Source organism: Bipolaris maydis (genome assembly GCF_028858645.1).
Source record: "Bipolaris maydis strain C4 unplaced genomic scaffold PSV08scaffold_11, whole genome shotgun sequence".
NCBI lineage: Eukaryota > Fungi > Ascomycota > Dothideomycetes > Pleosporales > Pleosporaceae > Bipolaris > Bipolaris maydis.
This window is the reverse complement of record NW_027093867.1, coordinates 837,245-858,970: the sequence shown is the minus strand read 5'-3', so window position 1 is coordinate 858,970 and position 21,726 is coordinate 837,245. Positions and strand designations below refer to the sequence as shown.

Here is a 21,726-nt window from a genome sequence, read left to right as displayed (position 1 = left end):
ATAACTGTCAAATTATAAACTGTAAATCTACACCAACACTTCTATTTAACTGCTTTTGGGCGGCGATACCTTGCCCAGTGAGGCCGACTTGAAGGCAGCATGGATCTCTTGCTCCGCCCCATCCTGAAGTGGCAGAAGCCCACTCCTGACCGTCGCATGTTCGAGGATACCTCTCGCCACCAGTCCGTGCTTCAGTGCTACTGTGCCTTCCATGTGTGAGCCGCGGTGGTAGACGTTCCTAGTTACAGGAAGCAATCTGTCGTGGATGGCCCTTGCGCGAGGATAGTCCCTCGCCTTTCCGGCTTCAATCATCTCCAAGAGTGGCTCTGGCGCAATGTTGCCGTATCCAACAAGCATGCCGTCGACATCGAAGCATGTGTGTAGTAGGTATTCGTCGTGGCATGTAAGGATGGTCAAATCGGGATTTTGCTTCTTGATAATGGGAATCTCTACGTCCCACCGTCTCATGTTGCGGACACCGTTCTTCATGGCAATAACACCGGGTTGTGCAGCGATATCGAGAAGAGTGTCTAGATTGTAGGTTGCCTTTGTGTTGTCGGGATATTGGAACAAGATGAGAGGAAGTCCAGATTTCTCGTACACTGTCCTGTATCTGTCTTGTGGAGCACCGGGCTGGTATCCGAAACGCAGCCAGCCATGGCTGGGGTACAGGAGACCAGCCTTGGCTCCTGCAGCCTTTGCCCGTTGAGCCTCGAGGGCTGCTACCTCTGTGCCTTCGGTTGTGATTCCTGCAATGATTGGTATCTTGTCATCGACGGACTTGACAAAGGCCTTGATGACTTCGACTTGCTCTTCTTGAGTAAGGAAAGTACCCTCGCCGGCATGTCCAAGGACTACTAGTCCCTTGACACCAGGAATGCTGCCGAGCCATGAACCTAGGCGTTGGATAGCAGCATAGTCGACCGAACCATCCCTGTTGAATGGCGTAACTGGGGCTGGAACAAGACCCGCAAGGTCAATCTGAGGAGCTTTCTTGACCTCTGGCATTGAACCCATTGTGATGATATGTGAAAATGGTGTTACGATTTAGAGAAGAGTGGTTTATTTGTAAGAGTGTAGAGTTGTGAGTTTGATGATGATGAAAACCCTGGGATCCGAGCTTGCATTATATGCACTCTGAAGCATGTTGCATACCAATGCAAAATGTTGACCCTAATTGGATTTCTAACCATTCTACAAGGTTTGGACCCATGTGTAAGCGCACATCTCACACAGAACAAGACACGGACTTGAGAAAGTGCGTACGAACCCCACGGGGAGTTATGATAATACGCACCTGGAGAAGCTAGCCTGATGCCACAATGCGGGGATCGAGACTTGGCGGGTCGCCAAGGCTTGCCACCAGTGCAAGCCATGTCACGTGCTCGATCCACCGGACTTGTCTTTGTCCGCCTCTTGGACTAAGTTGCCAAGTTCTTTCCGCTAAAAAATCAAGTAGTAGCTACGAGTCAATGAAACTTGACTCAGAATGAGTTTGACTGGCCCATGAAGTGCCGGCTTCCTCCCCGCCTCTCCATGTTTACTCCGCTTTTCACTAAGAGTGTGGGATCTGGGGAAAGTCCGGGGTAGGTGCGGGATCGAGCTAGACTCAGGACTTTCTGTACAACATTTGTCCAGCCTGAATATATAGAGGAGAAAAAAAAGTTTCAGTCCTTGATCTGTTTGAATTTTGTTTCAGCCCATGGATTAGTGACGAACCTCTTTTTCCTTCGACAATAGCAGCCCATCATGGCTGGAACCAACTACAACCACGACGCCGAGAAGGACGTACCCCTCCACATTGACGATGTCGAAACATCGGAAAAGGACCTTGCTCAAAAAGGCACACCCGAAGGTGCAGATTACACCGGCGCAGTCGCAAAAACCGACCCAGCAGAGATTGCCCTTGTGCGCAAGCTCGACATGCGCGTGATGCCAGCGCTCTTTGCCATGTACTTTCTGTACGAACCACTTTGCCTCTGTCTCACCTTCCCATTGGTCAAAAATAGCTAACAACTCCAAGAAACAAGCTCGACCAAAACGCAATCGCCAACGCCCGCCTCGATGGTCTGGAGAAAGACCTAGGTCTTCATGGCTCCCAGTACAACACATGCATATCCATCCTCTACGTCGGTTACCTCTTCGCCCAGGTACCCAGCAACATGCTCATGTCGTCGCGCAAAGTGCGGCCCTCGGTCTACATGGCCACTTGCTGCACCGTCTGGGGCTGCGTCGCTGCCCTCACCGCACTAGTTAAGAACTACACTGGACTGGTCCTTGTGCGCTTCTGTCTCGGGTTCGTTGAAAACCATATTCCACAATTTTTTTTTAAGTTTTTCTTTCTCACTAACCTTTGTATGCACACAGTTTTGTTGAAGCTCCTTTCTACCCTGGAGCGCTGTATATCCTGAGTATGTTTTATACGCGGAAAGAGATTGCGACGAGAGTGGCTATTCTTTATGCGGGGAATATCTTTGCGGTGTCGTTTGCGGGGCTGATTGCTGCGGCCGTGTTTGCGACGTTGAGTGATAAACATGGCATGCATGGGTGAGTGGTTTACTGTCGGTGTAGGCGCGTGTTAGAGGATATGCTAATGGTTGTGTGACAGATGGCAGTGGCTGTTCATCATAGAGGGAATAGTTACGGTGGGCGTATCTATCATTTGCATGTTCTTGCTACCTGATGAGCCATTGACAACGAAGTGGCTTACGCCTGAGCAACGTCAGTTGGCCCATGACCGTATTCAGAGGGATACTGTTGGACTTGAGCCGAGCAAGGGATCAAGAGCGGGCTTTATGCAAGCACTTCGCGATCCTCGTCTTTACCTGCTTGTTTTCATGCAGAACATGCACTTGAGCGCCACTTCGTTCAACCAGGTATGTCTATGCGGATTGGTTTTGCTTGAGATCATCGCTAACTGATGGTGACTAGTTCTTTCCTACGGTCGTCAAATCTCTAGGCTTCAACACGACAATCACCCTAGTTCTAACGGCTCCACCGTCCCTGGTTGCGGGCGCGGTCGGTATCTGCGTTGGCATCTCCTCCGGGAAATACAACGATAGAACCTGGCACATCACCGTCATGATGGGTCTTGCCGTCATTGGTTTCGCGATCAGCGCTGCTACTCTCAACCTCGCTGCACGCTACGTGTCGTGCTTCCTCTTCGCATCTGGTTCGTTTACCCAACATACACCGCCACTATACCAGTTATCTTTTACTAACATCTCCACAAAGGTGTCTACTCTGTCAACTCTGTCATCCTAGGTTGGGTTTCCGGCACACTCGGCCAAACCACCGAAAAGAAAGCCGTTTCGTTGTCGATTGTCAATGTCGTTTCCATGGCGAGTTTCATCTACACACCTTATCTGTACCCCGAGAGTGACGGCCCTAAGTACGTCATTGCTATGAGTAGTAATGCGTCGTTTTCAGCGGCGTGTATTGCGTCTGCTTGGGCCTTGAGAATCTGGCTTCAAGTTACGAACAAGCGGCTACGAAGGGATGGGGTTAATGTGTTTTATGCATACTAAAGAACATAGTTTCTATTGTAGAAGGTATTTCCAATAAACATACGTAACATCTGCTTAGTGTTGCAAGATATAATGTTATCTATGCGGTTGGTATGTATTGTCGAAATGCCACTGGTCGCTGGGCATGAATTCTCTGCCGCTCTTGGGTGGTCCTTTGATCGTTGATTGGTCCAAGTACATGGATACCAAGAACCAGTAATGGTCGCGAAATGACCTTGGTAGTTTTAGATACACGTTGTACCTGTCGAATATTGGTTTCTTAAGCCACTGCTCCACACCCTCGTGAAATCGTATCCACAATTCATCTCGATCTTATCTGGACCCTCGAAACCAACCTCACGAACCTGTGTCTTGGCAAATACGGTCACTCCCGCACACCAAAACTATTCGAATCACACTTGAGATCTTCGTGCTTAAGACAATCCAGTAGGGATTGTACCATGCGTATCATTTCGCTTATACTATTTGGATACCTGTGAGGCTGGTGTGAGGGGAGGATATAAAGAGACTACGTATAGGTTGTCCGACTACACTTGAGACAGAAACTATCGAAAAAGTAGTGAAGCGCGACTTTCTTTTTCTCGTCCATGGCACGTATGTAGAAAGTCTGCTGAACACCACGCATTTGATCGAATCAATTCACAGAACGTCAAGGGGGTTTGCGATTGCTCCTGCTCTTCAGCTAAGTTCTAAATCCAAGATAACCACCGATGCAACTTGGTTTATGCTCTCGTCCAATCATTTACCCCAGCCCAGAAACTACTGCACAAATGAACAAAGCCACTGACCAAACCAGACCCTAAGTATATCCATCTCGGATGTCTTAGGAACCGTTAACCATCCAGGGACCAACCATGCCTACCACAAAGTTTAAGTTCATTCAGCTAACAATGCGTCGTAGTAGTGAAACCAGTAGAAACAACTTAAACACTATTCTTAAAAAAACACAAAAGCGCCTAGCCTCGGAACACCAAAAACATCTAACCGTCGCTCTCACACCAAACAAAAAATGAGGGGTAAGGACGAAAAAAGGACCCCGCCCCAAACCTCCAGCTTCAATCAACAATACCAGGTTTCCTTGGGTTAACAGAGCCTCACCATTGTAACCCTAGCCCCAACCTTACTTTCCTTCTCCCCCCCCCCATGCCACCTCTGCGCCGTCTTATCGCACTCTCCACATTCGGCCTTTTTTCTTAACACTTACCCTCGGCCCAAACAGAGAGAGAAAGAGCCCCATTTGCTCGCTGAAAGTGGCGCGCGTGACCAACAAAGAACCCACGGGTACCTTTTATTTTCCCTTGGCTGATGAGCTGGCCGCCGTTTGCGCGCATAGAAATAGCCCTTGCGCAAAAAAGTGTACATGGACCCCACTGATTCGCCACCGGTAAACGCCACTAACTTTGGCGAGCGACCAATTCTCGTGCGGCAGCACATGTGCGTTTGGGGGCGCTAGCGGCGTGGGACGCTGTGTATGGACAGGAGCTGAAAGGTAGCTATGCTGGGGTTTGGGGGCAAGGCCACCACTCAACGCATGTTGTCGCGGTGTCAATGTGTGTGATGCGGGAAGTTCTGGAATGCGGTTCATGGGGGCTGTTATTCTTTAAAGGGTAAATGGACGCCTTTCCCTCCCCCCCTCGTGTTCCCACTATTTGAAATCCCTGGTTGTACCCTGATTTCTTTCTTTCTTTTAAGCCTTTTTCTAGTCTGCTTACCTTGCAGCTCAAGATTATCTCGCGTTGTTGTTGCTGTTTTCCCTGTTTGCACTTTGGTGCGCGACTGTCTCTTCTGAAACCCAGGGCGTTCTCTCACTCTCGCTGGCCAACTGGGAGAAAAAGAAGAAGAAGAAAAGTAAACGCCGTCTTTACCTAACAAAAAACTTTACATCTGGTCACATCATATCACTCAATTTCACGAATTACACGAATATCAACGACTCGTTGATACGTTATCATCACACCGCCGTGTCCTACTGCTATCAAGCAATCAACACTCACCAATCTATCAACAACCAACAAACACACACAACACACATCATGGCACCTACACCAGATACCTCCAACATCCCCGAAGCCCCACCAGCCCTATCGTCCAACGCCACCTCCCGCAGCGACGGCTTCAGTCCCGGCGCCATCATCGGCATCGTCATAGCCATTGTCATCCTCATTCTAACCGTCCCTCTCATCGCCGTCTGCCTGCGCCGCTACGAAAAGTCGCGTCTCCGCGAAACACCCAAGAGCCCCGGGAGCAGCAGCGCCAGCCTGCGGAGCGTGCAGGAAGACCACAGTCTGAAAAGCATTCTTGTTACCAAGGAGTTGTCGCGGTCGAGTGTGCGCATGGAGAGGGCGGACGAGAGGATACGGAGGCCCGAGGAGGTGTACGGGGGCGGGAGGGAGAGGGAGAGGGCGTGGAGTTGTACTGAGGTCCATGGTGGAGAGAAGTAGAGGAAGATGCTGGGTTTTTTTCTCTTACTTTCTTTAGATGAGGATTTTTGAGTTCCATGGGCTATGAAGCGCCTAAAAGAAGACTTAATTTTCGCCTGCGAGGGCGATTCCGCGTTAATTTATGCTGAGATAATGTAGCGTTTTCACTGTTTGTGTATGGGGGGCTGGTCCTCCCGGGGACTGCCTTCTTCTTTGTTTGTTGGCTTCTCGCTCAGTTCTTGAGGTTAGCGGAGTGTCGAAAAGACTGCGCAGATGTAGGCTTGGGAATATTTCCAGTATTAATAGAGTGAGGTTATACCGCACCAAAGACCAAGTAGCGTCGATACTTGACTATAGTCGTCGATATAGATGCATCTGCATCCGCATATTTTCAAGCTCAATTGGATAGCTCAGCCTGTCATCCAACCTAAACCATCGACTATCATCTTCCTTGACCTTCTCCCAACTCGCAATCTCATCTTTACCTCTCTCATGCTTATTGCTGCTGGCTTGGTCCAGGAGCGTATGGTCGAGGAGCCATTGCATGGGGTACTTTTTCTCTGCTCCGTTGAGCGTGACGGTGGAGTAGCTTCCGGGGCTATCAACGACTAGAAGTAGGGATCCGGGTTTCATTACTGAAGTGAGCTGGAGGAGGAATTTCTGGGTTAGAGGGAGGGACGTGGAGTAGAGTTCGTTGAGGGTAAAGAGCATAGTGACTAGGTTTGCGTCTGCTAACTGCGATGTCATTTCCGATGCAGACGCCTTGAGAACGTCCTGTTGGTGGAATGCGATCGATATCTGATCTTGGTCCAGAAAAGGCACATTTGCTGCCTTTGCAGCAGCTGATGCGTACTTTGACAATGTCGGTGCAGTCGTAAGGTGTTTTGCCAGGTTATCCACTACCACATTCCAGTCCGCAATATCGATAGCCGTGACCTCCATCTTTCCCGCATTCATCGCCTTCTCGTCTTCCCCCTCTTTCCGTTCCACCATCTTACTCACAAGTAATTTCTGCAATCCGCCCAGAGCAACAATTTCCGCACCAGCTCCGCCGCCCAAACATACAACCTTCCGACTCTTAACATGATCAGATCCGTCGGCATCAGGTATGGTTTCTTCCAGGTCGAATCCGAGCTCTCGTCTCAAATCCCAAAACAAGTCCAAATACCCCAACGCCCGGCTCGGACTCCATCTTGCCGCATACATCTCCAGATACTCCTCCTTGCCAAACGCAGCCGCAAAATCCCGATTAAACAAATGTCCCTTGACTTCCTGCAAGAGAGGCCCAAAATCAATACTCAGCCGCTCCGCAAATGAATTCCGGAATATATTCAGCAAAAGCTGCTGGAGTTCAATCGGGATCAGCAGCGCTTTCGCCTCGCTTTTCTCTTCTTCCCCCGAGCGCCGTTCTGGTCGCGGTTTGGGTGCCTTGGTGGCTTCCCTTTGCGCCTTGCGCTTTGCGTTTAGTTTTGAATTTGGGGCCATTGTTCCAAACAAAAAGGGTGGGAGTAAAAAAATTATCGCAAATTACCAGTCCAGTTAGTCTAAGAGACTGGAGGATGGGAAAGGGCAAATGGGGGCAAATACAGAAAGTCCCTTCTTTATCGATAATAATTCTACTTTAAGCGAAGGAAGTGTTGTTTGATTCGCCGCTGACTGACGTTACGAATTCTCCACTTCGGAACGGTTCCGATGTCGATAACGTACTAACCCGACCTCGGGCCCATGGGACGGTTTCGTATGGGTGTGTCTGAGTCACGGGTGTTTCTGCTTTTAAACATCTGAAAAATAGAGAAGCTGGTAACTTGCGTTTTTCTCAATTGTTACGGATTTCCAACATGCGTCTCCCATACGTGCCTGATCCCCCAAACTTCACGTCGGAAGAGGATAAAGCGGTGGAGCAGCGGGTGCGAGAGAGGCGGGGTGAGAAGGGGCTGATAGCGTTGGATCGGACATTGCTGCATTCTCCACCAGTAGCTGATGGATGGTAAGTCTATACTTTCTATCCAGACTCCTTCTCTTTCAATTTTGAAAAAAAATGAGTTTTAATTGTATCTTAGGAATTCATTCCTGGGCTCCATCCGTACCAAAACCAGTCTCCCCACTTCGATCCGTGAAACGGCAATCTGCCGCGTCGCAATTCTAAACCGGGCATGGTATGAGTGGGAATCGCATTCTCCTATTCTCTCATCTGCATCAGGTACGTATTTCCTCAGATTACCGCACACACTGTTCACAGGACTAATTGCCCAGACGTCACTCCACAACAAGTCGAAGCAGTCCTGAAATCTCCACCTCGTTCACCATTAGTAGATGTCTTGGGCCCTTCTCTCTCCACGCTACTGGCGTACACAGACGCTATGACGCTGGATGTCCAAGTTCCTGATGCTGTATTTGCAGAACTTAAAAAATTATTCAGTGAGCGTGAGGTCGTCGAAATTACAGCCACAATCGCAGCATACAACTGCGTGAGTCGTTTCCTCGTTGCGCTGGATGTTGGAGAGAGGAACGCGCAGACAGGACCCAAGGAAGGCGGAAAGGAGTAAAGCTAGAATATTCGTATATTATTGTGTGATATGTAAGATATCAACATACGCACGTGATTTCCAACATCCCGTCTCGAGACCTTTTCCGATCTCTAGTGAACTTCTTGCATCGCCGAGGGTATTCAGCCTTCTCAAGCCCTTCCCAAGCAAGTCTCTCACGCCTTCCTGCTCTGCCTAGCAATCTTCCTCCTCTGCGCCAACATGTGAGAGAACAAGATGTACGAGCCGGGCACATAGATAGCCAGGATAGCCCAAAGCGCGTACCCAAATAATTCATTCCTCTGGCTTGCGAGCGGGATGGCCTGGTACACCAACCAACATTCGGACGAGATGCCTAGCGGGTAGAGAACGAGGAAAGTGTTGTATCTCAGCCATGTCCAGAGCTTCGGTACTCCGGTCCCCGCTAGAGAGAAGACAAAGTACGAGTAACGGATGACTTCTGTGACGGACCAAGCAAGCAGCATGGTGGTATAGGCTGGCGAATGGCGCGTTGAGAAAGGGAAAGCGTAGGGCGAGGCAATGAGGTGGACGAGCAGAAAGCGCGAGGCAACCTGCATGAGTGTGGTCAAGAAGGGTGCTCTGACGATGCCTAATATACACGTTAACCTTTTGCACTCGCATCTAGTTCCTCTATTTGTAAACATACCAACCAGACTGTGAAGCACCTCAAGCCCTGCCAGACTCTGCACAGTCCTTGTGTAGTATTCGAGGTTGTCGTATACTTTTGCACTTGATAGTCCTCTTTGTATCGCAGTAGGCCAGTCACCATTGCCAAAGAATGCAACCGCCTTGTGTACATTCAGTACCTCATTGACTCCGATGGTGGCGGTCTGGTATAGAACACCTGCCCACAGCACAGCAGATACGGCATTGTAAGTCAGAAGGTAGGCGTTCTTTGCACCCGATTGTTGCGCAGGCCTCTGATCGTTTGGTGCAGCGGCCTGTCCTGTGGTAGATTTGGACGGCATTATGGTCTTATTGTAGTAGTTTGTCTTCAAGAAGAAAGGGGAAAGGAATTGGCAGTATTAAAAAAATGGGGGTTGGCTGCAAAGAGTCTACGTGTGCCTAACACTCTGAGCTACAACATTTCGACAAAAGGCCTCGGCTTGCGTTCCTGGCGAACCCCTGCTCGCTTGGCGTAGCCGATGCCGGGATGTCATGTGTGATGAGATCATGGCACGTTTTTTACAGCTCTATTCCCTTGACTTCGGTATCCGAGTGATTTATCATAGGATGATTTCAGTTGTGATGAATAGTAAAAAAACATTTCAATATACAAGTTCATGCATTCCACGTGACATTCAAATCTTACAAATAGAGAAAGAGCTAGACTCGTCGAACTGACTACGGCATTGATAGAAGAAATGCTAAACCCGTTAACGCCCAAGTATGCAATGCAGCAAATGAAAGAAACGCCGCAGTAGAAAAGCCTAGATAGATTTGAAGGATGCAAAGAAGAACGAGATTAGGAATGCAAGCCCGGGTATCGTTGAACATCCCAAGTATAACTCAGCCGAAATTGAGACCTCCTGAAAAAGGAAAATAAACGAGGACGCTGCCGTCAGGTACAGCTCTCATGGTTCAGAGTATCAGACCATCAGAGGAAGACCTGGATCATGCTTTTCTTGTTTGATACATTCTTGTCGCATCCTTCAACGACACAGGTCTTGAACGGATTAGTGCTGACCGGCCTTTCTTTGCCCTTTGCAGTACGTTTAGCCGCACGATTCGTGGTGCATTCTCCACAGTAGACCTGCCTGTGTTAGTTGCAAGCCCCAACATAAGTAAATTGGACTTACATGACCGCAGCCTTTGACAATCCACACCTGTCTTTTGATCTCATCGCTACCCACACATAGCTCTTCTTCGCAATTTGGGCAGATGAGTGCACCTTCCTCTTCAGGGTTCCTTGTGAAACCCTCAGGTGCTTGAGGTGGCGCCTCGTAGGTAGGTGGAGGTGCTGGTGCTTCGCGTGCTGCTTGTCCATAGTTGAACCCAGTGCCCTCAAAGTCCATGACAGGTGCAATGAAGCCCAACCGGATATGGGTATGGCCTCGGGATGGATTCCGGTGGGGAGCAACAGGCTCATGGAAGCGGCCTGCGGTGCGGTTGATCTGGGCATTGAAACGATCGACTTGAGCCCGAAGATGTGTGAAGCGACCGTTGAGTGTACCGAAAAGATCCAAGACATTGTCGAGCTCCCGAGTCCTGCGCCGTCGGATTTCGGCTTCTGGCAGAGCGTTTTCTCGCAAAAACTCGACCTCGTCCCCGTCCGAGTTATTGCCAGCAAGATTCGGTGGTGGAAGGCGTCTGGGATTGATCGTCCGGGAAGAAATGAATTCAATATCAGGGGAACTTGGTTCAGGAGCTGGTGTAGCCATTCTCCACTCTTCTTCACCATTGTCGAGGTCAATTATGATGTCCATGCCCCGCGGTAAGCGGGGCCCTCCATTTGCACGAGCACGGTTCGGGTCTTGCTGCTCAACGTGATCGTGTTGTTGCCGGCCGCTGTTGCCATCCTGACTGGCTCCGTACCCAGAGTCGTCGGCGGTGAGATCGATGATAACATCGTCGTCGTCGTGGTTATCGTGGTCGCCGTTGTCGTCGTCTTGGTCAACCCTGCTCAAATCCGGACCCACATCCTCATCCTCTTCCCCTGTTAGGTCAACAGATCCAACATCAGGCTCCCTTGATGATCCAGCTGGCCGTCGGTAGTCGAAGCCGTCTCCGGGGAAGCGCACTGAAGCCGAAGAAGCCATGCTTTCCATCCTGGGAAGGTGGAGTCCCGCCGGGCGTGATTGCGTGGCGGTGGATGACGAGGCGCGTTCTATAGGAGGTCGGGCTGCGCGCAGGGCAGACTCAAAGGCAGGCGCTCTTCTGGGTTGCTGGAAGTGGTGATGGTGGGCGTGTGGGTCCTCGTAGTTATTGTGGGCGGCGTCCTGAGCGTGGTCATAGTAGGCGGGGCGTGGGAGGTGGTGGTCGATGAGCGGGAGGCCCGAGGGGTAGCGCGGCTGAGTTTGGTGAGGGTGGATGTCCGGGAAGGGGTTGTATCTCCACGCAGGTGAGGCCGAGCCCTCATCGTCGTCGTCGTCCATTTGTTCATGGGAGCGCTGGACCGAGTCTTTGTTAGCGTCGCTGTGCTCGGCCGCCGCAAGCTTCGCCCGTTGGGCCGGCACTCACCTTCTCTCGTCTGTGCGTGTACCCAAACGGCAGCTCTTCCCCTTCCATGCCGGCGACGGGCTGTGTGGCGTGGCGTAGGGAGTCGTGAATGTGCGGGGTACCTGGCGAGAAGAGCAGCCAGCAGAGAGTGGACGGCGTCGAGTTGGGCGGGCCGTCGTGTCGTAGCGCTGGTGTGCTAATGTCGGCGAAACTCGTTGTCCCTGGTGGCAACCATTGCATGGCGCTTCGGGAGCAACCCGACATAACAAACGTCACCCCCTTCTCTCACCCTCACCCTCACCACCGCCCCGGATCGAGATTCGACAAAGAAAAAAACAAACACAATCCCTCCATCATGTTCCACCGCCTTCCATTCATCTGAGCGCATTAGTCGCCATTGCGGCATTCAATTCGCGTTGCCCATGCGCAACAGCATTCATTCGAACGAAACGTGACGTAGTGATACTCGTGCTCATAGTCAGCAACACGCCGGAAATGCCTTCTTGATTGCTAAGCTGAGGCAAGCAGACCTCACATTTGCATTATCACTACAACCCAGTTTGCGCCTTAATGTTTTTCTTTTGACCAGGAACATGGTCGCCCCGACGCTGGCCGCCTTCGTTGATGCTTCAACCATTCTAAGCCAACCGGCACTCTTCCACAACCTACTGAAGCAGTTCAGCCCAAAGGTCTCTGACATTTGCTTACGATTCCTCGGCTTTTCATCCGTTGCACTTGTTGCTCTCAACCAACATGTCTTTCCAAAAATAGCGCTCCAGTTGTCTGTGAGCTTATAGTATTACAAGTTCAATCAGTGCTGCGTCCTAGCCTAAGGAGCAGCCAATACCGCCAAGCCACCCTCTGGTGTCAGAGCCACCACGCTCTCGGCCTTTCCACTCCATGTAACATCCTTGGCTGGCAGTGCCTTCCTCACAAGTTCGGCCCAGCTCTTGGTTGCCTTTGTGAACTGCTGCACCGACACGCTACCAGTGCCACCAATCGCCAGATACATGCCGCTGTAGTCCCATTCACAGCACGTGACTGGGCTTCCGGACTCGAGTGTGTAAATGACTGCTTGCTTCCGGATATCCCAAACAGAGACGCTGGTAGAGCCTTGCTGTGCAACAGCGAACCAAGTGCCATTTTCAGCAAACTTGAGGTCCACGATCGGGCCACCTGTTTCTAGCTGGGCCATAGCAGCGCCAGTCTTAATGTCGTAGATGCGGATGTTGCCATCGGAGCTGCCGACAAAGAAGAGCATACCGTCGACGTGGAATGCAACGCAGGTAATCTCCGCTTCGACGTACACCTGGGACACAGTCTTGAAAGAAGTAAGCTCGTGGACAGCATAGTGCTTGTCCGCGCCCGCTGTTGCGAGCATTTTTCCGCTGGGGTGGACGGAAATGGACGTAACAGCTCCAGCATGCGATGCTACTTGAGCAACCTCGTTACCCTGCTCGAAAATCTTGGCCACACCAGCCGATGTTCCAACAACTGCACGGCCTCCACACCAAGCTGCTGCTGTGATGGCGCTACCAGCGTTGAAGGTCTGTGTAACCTTGCCCTCGGCCAGCGCATAGATGCCAGCTGTCCCGTCTGATCCACCAAACAAGACCAGACCGTCTTCTTGTACAGCAATGTTGCTGCTACCTGGGTATATAGCCTCTGTTGTCTTGACCAGGTCGTAGTTGGTGATGACTTCACCGGTGGCCCAGCCTGCTGGTACAGCTCGTTTTCGGCGCGAACCAAACAATCTGTGTCCTGTTAGTATGTGTTGTCTAGATCGCATTACTAGGTACCTACTCTTGCTGTGTGTCGTCAACCACCTTGATCAGATCCTGAGGCAGGCCCTGGTTATCGACTTGCATGGCATCGCCCTGGGCGCCTCCGCTGATGGTGACATTTGACAAAGCCTCGCGCGCTTCGTCCCGCTCTTTTGTTATCCGTGCAATTACCCGTGTGGCGGCGTCATTCTGGTACAGGGCGGTGCTCAGCTCTTGCCTCGTTTGCGCCAGGTGCTGCTTGAGCGTATGTGTCTCTAGTACCAGGGCGTCCCATTCATTTTGGAAGGCACTGAGCATGGCAGGTATCGAGGTAAAGTTGGGCGCGCGTGGAGTCACGACATTGGGCGACTTGAGCTCGATGAGGTCCTCGGTCGCCAGGTCTTCTCCCGTAACCGGGTCGGTGTGGTGTTCTGCAATGTGCGCTTCAATCAGACGCTTCTCGAAGATATTGCCCGACTTGCGCGAGGCAACAGGCTCGCGGGGAGCTTCTCCAGAGATTGCACAGAGCATGTTGACGTGTTGTTGGTATTTGTGATACTGAGGCTGGATACTTGGTCGCGTTTGAACTTTTCCCATGATAGGATGCGCGCGCTAGTTTGTTGGTACCTAGCAATGTGGACCGTGCGAGTCCTCCGCAAACCATCACCACTGTGTGTGTATTCATCTCATGTTATCCAACTTGCAGTTTTTCTTTTCCGAAAGATTTTTTTCCAAGATTTACTGTTGCTCATGGAGAAATGAGCCCAGTGAATTCAGATTGAAGCAAAATCTGTTACTCCAACCTTGGAGTCTACGCCAAAAGCACAGCAACCTCGGACGTGTGTTGTATCAGAGCACATACATACTTGCAGCATGCAGCATAACAGAACCACAAACCATATTTTGAGAATGTTGTTGTGCATTCAAATCAAGATACTCGCACCTTGCCAACTCAATTCTTGGGGTACGTTGAGCCAAGACATGTAGCCGCTCAGCTGCCATCAATCACATGCTCCAGCTGTCCAAGCTCAAGGAAAAATAAGTTTATGGTAACTAAAGCAACTCCTTCAAAGTAGCAGGTGCTTCTTCCGTACTGCATCCGACCCGTTTGCCGTGTTTTTGTAACGAGGCATGTCGGCACCGGATACTCTATACCAACCCCGGCCCGACAGACGGCCAATCACTGTGCATGCGGGCCGAGATGCGTCCAACCGGATTGCTCCATCAACGCCCACTTTTCGCGTGCCACTTGACGTCGACCTAGACGATCTAATCTTCTCCGTCCCTACCCCGGAATCCACAGCCTCGTGCATATCATTACACATGCGAGCCCTAAGTGGTATTCTTCCCGGGTAAACAAGCTACTCTGGCGCGCGTCTCCCAGCCTTTCCATGCCGGCATGTTGCTTCTTTGGCGATGGCATCGTCGCCAAGCCCACCATCCTCACACCCTAACCATGACGGTATTGCGGGGAAGCGCGTCTTGGTTGCATCTCGAGCGGCTGTAGCCATACATTCGAGGCTTTTTAACCGAGATCACAATACTTGGATTGCTGCCGTAGTACTTTGACTAGTAAAAATCATGGCACTGCCTCAGGTATAAGAGGCGCCTGACGTCCTCCAGAGATCAGCATCCACACCGGTTTCTGTCTTTCTCAATACCATCAGGCACCATGGTAACCAAAGGGCTTCTCGCCCTCGGATCGGCAATTCCTGCCCTTGCAGGCTCCCTTGTCCCACGTCAAAGCACGCCTCTCGACGACTGTCCTGGCTACGCAGTCAGTAACGTCCAGAACGATGGCTCCCGGGTTACTGCAGATCTTACCCTTGCCGGCACTGCTTGCAATGCTTACGGCGAAGATCTCACTGATCTCAAGCTCGAGGTTGAGTATCAGACTGGTCTGTCATAAACCCATCTTGGCCCCATTGGCATTATACTAATTCTCATCAACAGAGGATCGCCTTCACGTGAAGATCTACGACGCGGCTGAACAGGTCTTTCAGATCCAGGAATCCGTCTGGCCTCGCCCTGCTGATGACGAGGGCACCGACCCTGAAAAGTCGGCTTTGACCTTCACTTGGACCGATAGCCCGTTTTCTTTTGCCATTAAACGTAGGGCCACCAATGAGACGCTCTTCGATACTTCGGCAGCTTCTCTTGTTTTCGAGACGCAGTACCTTCGCTTAAGAACCGCTCTACCACCTTTGCCAAACCTGTACGGTCTTGGTGAATCAACGGATGCTTTCCATCTCAACACCACCAACTATACGCGAACTGTAAGTCTCTGCCTCTCTGCTATCATGAACACGGTACTCATTTGGATAGCTTTGGAATCGAGATGCCTATGGCACGCCACCAGGATCCAACCTCTACGGAGCTCACCCGATCTACTTTGATCACCGCGGTGAGAATGGTACTCACGGTGTTTTCTTGGCTAGCTCTGAGGGTATGGACATCAAGATTGATGATACTGACGGTCAGTTCCTTGAGTACAACACTCTCGGTGGTGTTCTTGACTTCTACTTCCTTGCTGGACCCGGCCCTAAGGAAGTTGCAACTCAATACTCAGCCCTTTCTGGCTTGCCTGCTATGATGCCTTACTGGGGTTTCGGCTCACACCAATGCAAGTATGGCTACCGTGATGTTTGGGAGGTTGCCGAGGTTGTAGCAAACTACTCTGCTGCTGATATCCCACTTGAGGTAAGATTCTACAGTCTGAAAATAGTAGCCTTGTTGTGCTAACTTTTCTAGACCATGTGGACCGATATCGACTACATGGAGCTTCGCCGCTTGTTCACCCTGGATCCCGAGCGTTACCCGCTTGAGCTTGTTCGCCAGCTTGTAGACTATTTGCATGCTCACCAACAGCACTACATTCTGATGGTCAACTCCGCTGTCTGGAGCGGTGACTATGATGCCTACAACAACGGTGCAAAGCTTGAAGTCTTCCAGAAGAAGAGCAACGGCTCCTTCGAACAGGGTGCTGTCTGGCCAGGCCCTACTGTCTTTCCAGATTGGTTCCATCCCAACACCCAGAAATACTGGGATGAGGAATTCGCTCGCTTCTTCGACCCCGCTACTGGTGTTGATATCGATGGACTTTGGAATGACATGAATGAACCCGCCAACTTCTGCCCATACCCCTGCTCAGACCCTGAAGGTAAGCTCTGTCTTCTATTGATTAGATTGACATACTAATAATATAATAGCCTATTCTGAGGAGTCCAAGAACCCACCCGAGCCACCGGCGGTGCGCACTTCTGCAGGTCGCCAAATCCCTGGCTTCCCAGCAGGTTTCCAGCCACAGTCTAACTCTAGCACTGCAAGGCGTTCTGTTGTAAAGGGACCATCTAGCATGCGTCCTTCCAAGCGCCAAGCGCCTAACAGCGCTGGAGATGCTAAGCACCTCGGTCTTCCCGGTCGTGATCTGATCAACCCCAAGTACCAGATCCACAACGAAGCCGGTTCAATCAGCAACAGGACCCTGGCTACGGATATCAAGAATTACGATGGCTCTTATCACTACGATACGCACAACTTCTGGGGCTCGATGATGAGCATTACCTCTCACAAGTCTATGCAAGCTCGCCGTCCCGAAAGACGGCCATTCATTATCACTAGGTCATCTGTAAGTATAATACGTTCTCCCCACTAGAACTCAGAATGCTGATTTTTGAATAGTTCCCTGGCCTCGGTTCTTATCTCGGAAAGTGGCTTGGTGACAACGTCTCCGAGTGGGCACAATACCGCTTCTCGATTGCCGGCATCTTGAACTTCAACACCATCTTCCAGATCCCCATGGTCGGTCCAGATATTTGCGGTTTCGCCGGAAACACGACCGAGACTCTCTGCGCCCGCTGGACCACTCTTGGTGCTTTCTACCCGTTCATGAGGAACCACGCCGGCGACACTTCCATCAGCCAAGAATACTATCGCTGGCCTCTCACCAGGGCCGCAGCCAAGAACGCCATCGCAGTCAGGTACAGGCTCTTGGACTACTTCTACACGGCCTTCCACCGCCAGGCCACCACCGGTCTACCCAGCTTGAACCCCCTCTTCTTCCACTACCCCACCGACGCCAAAACCTTCGGCATTGAGCACCAGTTCTTCTACGGAGACAGCATCCTCGTCTCGCCCGTCCTCGAAGAAAACTCCACCTCAGTCTCCATCTACCTCCCCAAAGATGTCTTCTACGACTACTGGACCGGCGAGCGCATCCAAGGAAACGGCGAGAACATTAACCTCACTGACGTAGGATTCGACACCATCCCCCTCCACGTCAAAGGTGGATCCATCCTCCCTCTCCGCGCCGAATCCGCAAACACAACCACCGAGCTCCGCAAACAAAACTTTGTCCTCTGGATCGCACCAAATGCTACCAACCAAGCCTCTGGCTCGCTCTACCTCGATGATGGAGATTCCCTCGAGCAGAAGTCTACTTCGCTCATTAACTTCTCCTTCAACAACGGCGCCTTCAGCATGAGCGGCGATTTCGGATTCGAGACTGAGCTTGTCATTCAGAATATCACCATCCTGGGTACCTCGCAGAGCGTACAGGGCCCTGTTGCGCTTACCAAGGGCTGGGAACATAACTTTGGGGCTGGTGCTGGTATGCCGCAGTTTGATAGTGGTGCAGCCGAGTCGCGTCGAGTTGTTGCTGCAGTTTGGGGTTTGGTTGCGGGGGCTGTCAGTGTTTGGTTCAGCTTGTAAGGCTGACTGGATATAAAAAGTTTGAATATGAAGGGATTCAATGGTTAGTAGGAGATTTTTGATGGCTCTTTAGTCAACGAAGCATGTTTCCATATGTATAATTCATCTACAAAGTTTTGTCAATCAAAACGCTTTTTTTTTTGTTGTTCGTTACAGTCTTAACTTGATAAAAGTACTGCCTGCCACACTTGAGACTTTGAGCTTTGGTCATAATCACTGCGGTCTCTTCCCCTGCACTGGTACCGCTGTACGCGTAACTCAAGAAAAAAAATAAACTAGAAAACGCAGTGCTGCTAATGTCAAGCTTCATTCACATTATACCAGTTATTCCACCATATACAAAGCATTGCCCACATTCAACCGCTTTTAGACAGTAGCCCCAGCTGTCACGTGTTCAAAACTCTCGCCTTTGTTTTCATTTCCAAGTCAGGTCCGCATGGTTCTCAGCATTAGTAACAGCATATGGCTGTCGGCTTCCTTCCTCCGACTTCAAGCTTGGTGCTTTTTTTTTCGAGATATTAATGACGGGATTGACGATGCTAGATCCTTCACCGCTGGAGGTGTTGTGTAAGTAGTTATGCAGGGTCACGCTTACGCATTTGTGTTTTCTTTTCTTTTATTGCTTTGACGTTTACTTTTGTTGATTCCGGTTTTTTTACTTGTTTGGTTGTTTTTTGTGTGGAGGGCGACGCGGTGGGCAGACAGCGGCAGAGTGGGTGCATATGATTGATTTATGTTACGTTTGTAGATCGAGTTTCGTACCCGGCCGCGATGGAGGTATGGGGGTTGTACTTTGTTTTTGTTGAATTTGACTACTGGGTGGGTTTACTGATGATGGTGTGTGGGGAATGCGGGTAGGGGTAGAGGTTTTTGTTCTTTTTGGAAACTATGACTCTTGGTAAGCTGAGAGGTGACGAATTTTCAGAAAAATGGGTGAACAGGTGGCTGCCAATGTGTAGATACAAGTGAAGTGATAAGCGTGTGATTTTAGAAATTCTGACTGGTATTATAGCGTCCAACGTTGTTGTGTGAGCTGGCATTTCTATCTTCCTAGTGGCGTTGGGATGTCACTTGAATTTAGCAACGTCTACATACGCATGATACGACCCTATTGAGCGGAAAGAATTGGCTCGTTATGATTGTCGGAATGAGTCGGTGTGGTAGTTGCAGAGTCATGTCTTTGATAGATTTGGATAATCGTAATGAGACTGTCGATGCACAAAGGGTTCACCAGGGTACTCGTGTCACCAAGAGACTCATATTGGCCCTCCCAGATCTTCCTCAATAGACGTCGCATAATCTTCCCTGACCTGGTACGAGGTAGATCATCGACCACAATGACATGGGCCGGAACAGCGAATTTGCCAATGCTTTGCTGCACCTTGACGCGAGCCTCCTTCGGAAAATCGGTAGCTTCATCCGACAGTTTTGTGCTCACAAATGCAGCTACAGCCTGCCCGGTAAGATCGTCTGGGACTCCAATGACAGCCACTTCCGCAAAGAGTGGGTGCTCCAACAATGCACCTTCAATCTCTGCAGTGCTCAGGCGATGAGCAGACACATTGATGACATCGTCAGTTCGACCTTGAATCCAGTAATAACCATCTGAATCGCGAATGGCTTTATCGCCTGTGAAGTAATATCCCGGGTACGGTTTGTAATAGACCGAAGCAAATCGAGCATGGTCACCCCAAATTGAACGGCACATTGACGGTGTAGGTTTGCGGATCGCCAAGATACCTTCTGACCCATCAGGAAGCTCATTGCCGGCGGGATCCAAGATAGCAGCTTCGACTCCTAGGAAAGGAAGACAACAGCATCCGGGCTTCGATGGAACAACCCCAGCAAGAGCGGATAGCACGTGCGATCCGGTTTCTGTCTGAAAATAGTTGTCCACCACCTGCGCTTCACCTCTCCCCACCACTTCGTTAAGCCATTTCCAGATATTCGCTGCCAGAGGCTCCCCCACTGACCCAAGTACACGTAAATGTGCCGTCATATCGTGATTCACGTACTGATCTCCGCCTCGCTTGAGTAGCCTCAGTGCTGTCGGGGCAGTGTAGAATTGAGTGACGCGATGTTTCATAATGATATCCCAATATCGAGATAGATTGGGGTATGCAGGCGTTCCTTCGAATATGACAGTAGTACAGCCAAGCGAGAGTGGGCCATAGATTCCATATGTGTGTCCTGTGATCCAGCCAATGTCTCCGCCACAGAAAAAGACGTCGCCGTCCTGGATGTCGAATATGTGTTTGGTAGTCAATGCCGCACCCAAAAGATAGCCAGCAGTAGAGTGGAGCAAACCCTTTGGTTTACCGGTCGATCCAGATGTGTACAGCATGAACAGAGGGTCCTCACTATTCATGGACTCTGGCGGGAAATAAGGTGACCATTTCGAGCACTCCTCTTGCCAGATGCGATCTCGCGGGCGAAGTTGATCAGAATCCTCCGAACGTTTGACAAACAAGCAGTGGCGCACCTCAGGGCACCCCTCAATTGCTTCATCAGCAATCTTTTTTTAGATCAATGCACTTGCCGCCACGGAATCCTTTATCCGCAGTCACAACAACTTTTGCCTTTGCGTCCTGTATACGGTCTTTCAGTGCGTTCGCTGAGAATCCTGCAAAGACAACACTATGAATGGCTCCGATTCGAGAGCAGGCAAGAAGCGTGATGAAAGCCTCTGGGATCATGGGCATGTAGATCGCGACGGTATCGCCTTTTCGAATTCCAAGATCCTTCAGCACCCATGCTGCCCTGGAGACTTCTTGTCGGAGTTCTACGAAAGAAATGGTGCGCTGTAGTGGGCTGTCGGGCTCATCGGGCTCGTAAATGATGGCAGGGTAATTGGGTTTCTCACGTGCCCAGCGATCAACACAATTGGAAGAAGCGTTCAAACGACCGTTGATGAACCATGCATTGTCTTCGCCCTCAAATGTTCCCTGACGAATGGAATCGAATGGCTTGTCCCATTCAAGCAATTCCTCGGCAGTTTTATGCCAGAACGATTCAGGATCACGAATTGAAATCTGGTATGTTTCCAGATACTGCTCAAATGCTGAAAAGTTGTGAAATGATGGTTTGCCATTTCCTTTCCTGTAATGCCGGGTTAGGTATTCGAGCTATCGCATCATACATGCTAGCTGACTTACATAAAGTAATTGGATGGTATCGGGACGGTAGAAGGAAACATAATGTCGCGTACAGGATCTGTAATTTCAGCAAGATATTTGGAATGTTATGATAATAGAGAGTGAGATTCGGTGTGATTGTCAAACAACCTCTGGTTTTATACAGCTGATCTAGTAGCCCACTCTTTTGCAGTCTTCGAATTTTAGCGAACCACAATAAGAAGCATCCCCAATAGCACTTGGCCCCAATGCAAGTCCGCAAAAGCAACCTACGGTATCTCTCCACAGTTGAGGTTGTTGACGCGAATAATTGCTATTGAAAATCAATTTGATAATGGAACGGAAATTATCGCTGAGACTGAACCACTCACATACGTCTTCACAAGTACCGATGTAAATCGGTGACATGTCATTGTCGATCTCTTTCCAAGACTCGGCTAGTATACATGTTTCTCTCGTGTGTTGCA

At 50.3% G+C, this 21,726-nt stretch overlaps 10 protein-coding genes across 10 annotated transcripts; 4 read left to right on the top strand and 6 right to left on the bottom strand.

The window, feature by feature from the left end:
• Positions 1–45: 45 nt before the first annotated feature.
• Positions 46–1,017, bottom strand: PSV08DRAFT_364351 (uncharacterized protein; the record flags this gene model as incomplete). The annotated part of the gene is made up of 1 exon (XM_014220773.1): positions 46–1,017. One exon carries the CDS (start codon positions 1,015–1,017, stop codon positions 46–48), a length of 972 nt encoding a protein of 323 aa, XP_014076248.1.
• Positions 1,018–1,749: 732 nt separating this feature from the next.
• PSV08DRAFT_227786 (major facilitator superfamily domain-containing protein) lies at positions 1,750–3,527 on the top strand (the record flags this gene model as incomplete). Its single annotated transcript, XM_014220772.1, has 6 exons — positions 1,750–1,961; positions 2,024–2,296; positions 2,368–2,547; positions 2,609–2,876; positions 2,932–3,172; positions 3,235–3,527. 6 exons carry the CDS (start codon positions 1,750–1,752, stop codon positions 3,525–3,527), a joined length of 1,467 nt encoding a protein of 488 aa, XP_014076247.1.
• A 1,636-nt stretch (positions 3,528–5,163) lies between these two features.
• On the top strand, positions 5,164–6,367 carry PSV08DRAFT_318889 (uncharacterized protein). The gene has a single exon (XM_014220771.2). The coding sequence runs from the start codon at positions 5,561–5,563 to the stop codon at positions 5,966–5,968; it is 408 nt and encodes a 135-aa protein (XP_014076246.1). The 5' UTR covers positions 5,164–5,560; the 3' UTR covers positions 5,969–6,367.
• PSV08DRAFT_378544 (uncharacterized protein) lies at positions 6,299–7,432 on the bottom strand (the record flags this gene model as incomplete). The annotated part of the gene is made up of 1 exon (XM_014220770.1): positions 6,299–7,432. The coding sequence occupies one exon, from the start codon at positions 7,430–7,432 to the stop codon at positions 6,299–6,301; it is 1,134 nt and encodes a 377-aa protein (XP_014076245.1).
• A 339-nt stretch (positions 7,433–7,771) lies between these two features.
• Positions 7,772–8,549, top strand: PSV08DRAFT_318876 (AhpD-like protein). Its single transcript, XM_014220769.2, has 3 exons — positions 7,772–7,934; positions 8,008–8,147; positions 8,201–8,549. The coding sequence occupies exons 1-3, from the start codon at positions 7,786–7,788 to the stop codon at positions 8,491–8,493; spliced, it is 582 nt and encodes a 193-aa protein (XP_014076244.1). The 5' UTR covers positions 7,772–7,785; the 3' UTR covers positions 8,494–8,549.
• Positions 8,314–9,560, bottom strand: PSV08DRAFT_403831 (tyrosine phosphatase-like protein). The gene is made up of 2 exons (XM_014220768.2): positions 9,140–9,560; positions 8,314–9,082 (listed from the first exon to the last, which is right to left on the bottom strand). The coding sequence occupies exons 1-2, from the start codon at positions 9,459–9,461 to the stop codon at positions 8,649–8,651; spliced, it is 756 nt and encodes a 251-aa protein (XP_014076243.1). The 5' UTR covers positions 9,462–9,560; the 3' UTR covers positions 8,314–8,648.
• A 483-nt stretch (positions 9,561–10,043) lies between these two features.
• On the bottom strand, positions 10,044–11,892 carry PSV08DRAFT_364345 (uncharacterized protein; the record flags this gene model as incomplete). Its single annotated transcript, XM_066093063.1, has 3 exons — positions 10,044–10,246; positions 10,293–11,603; positions 11,674–11,892. The coding sequence occupies 3 exons, from the start codon at positions 11,890–11,892 to the stop codon at positions 10,091–10,093; spliced, it is 1,686 nt and encodes a 561-aa protein (XP_065948696.1). The 3' UTR covers positions 10,044–10,090.
• Positions 11,893–12,142: 250 nt separating this feature from the next.
• Positions 12,143–13,999, bottom strand: PSV08DRAFT_227782 (WD40-repeat-containing domain protein). Its single transcript, XM_014220766.1, has 2 exons — positions 13,456–13,999; positions 12,143–13,406 (listed from the first exon to the last, which is right to left on the bottom strand). The coding sequence occupies exons 1-2, from the start codon at positions 13,944–13,946 to the stop codon at positions 12,482–12,484; spliced, it is 1,416 nt and encodes a 471-aa protein (XP_014076241.1). The 5' UTR covers positions 13,947–13,999; the 3' UTR covers positions 12,143–12,481.
• A 1,088-nt stretch (positions 14,000–15,087) lies between these two features.
• PSV08DRAFT_227779 (glycoside hydrolase) lies at positions 15,088–18,264 on the top strand (the record flags this gene model as incomplete). The annotated part of the gene is made up of 7 exons (XM_066092213.1): positions 15,088–15,313; positions 15,369–15,691; positions 15,741–16,115; positions 16,167–16,575; positions 16,625–16,744; positions 16,793–17,043; positions 17,097–18,264. 7 exons carry the CDS (start codon positions 15,088–15,090, stop codon positions 18,123–18,125), a joined length of 2,733 nt encoding a protein of 910 aa, XP_065948695.1. The 3' UTR covers positions 18,126–18,264.
• A 969-nt stretch (positions 18,265–19,233) lies between these two features.
• Positions 19,234–21,321, bottom strand: PSV08DRAFT_185623 (uncharacterized protein; the record flags this gene model as incomplete). Its single annotated transcript, XM_014220764.1, has 3 exons — positions 19,234–20,640; positions 20,693–21,224; positions 21,281–21,321. 3 exons carry the CDS (start codon positions 21,319–21,321, stop codon positions 19,234–19,236), a joined length of 1,980 nt encoding a protein of 659 aa, XP_014076239.1.
• Between the last annotated feature and the right edge of the window lie 405 nt (positions 21,322–21,726).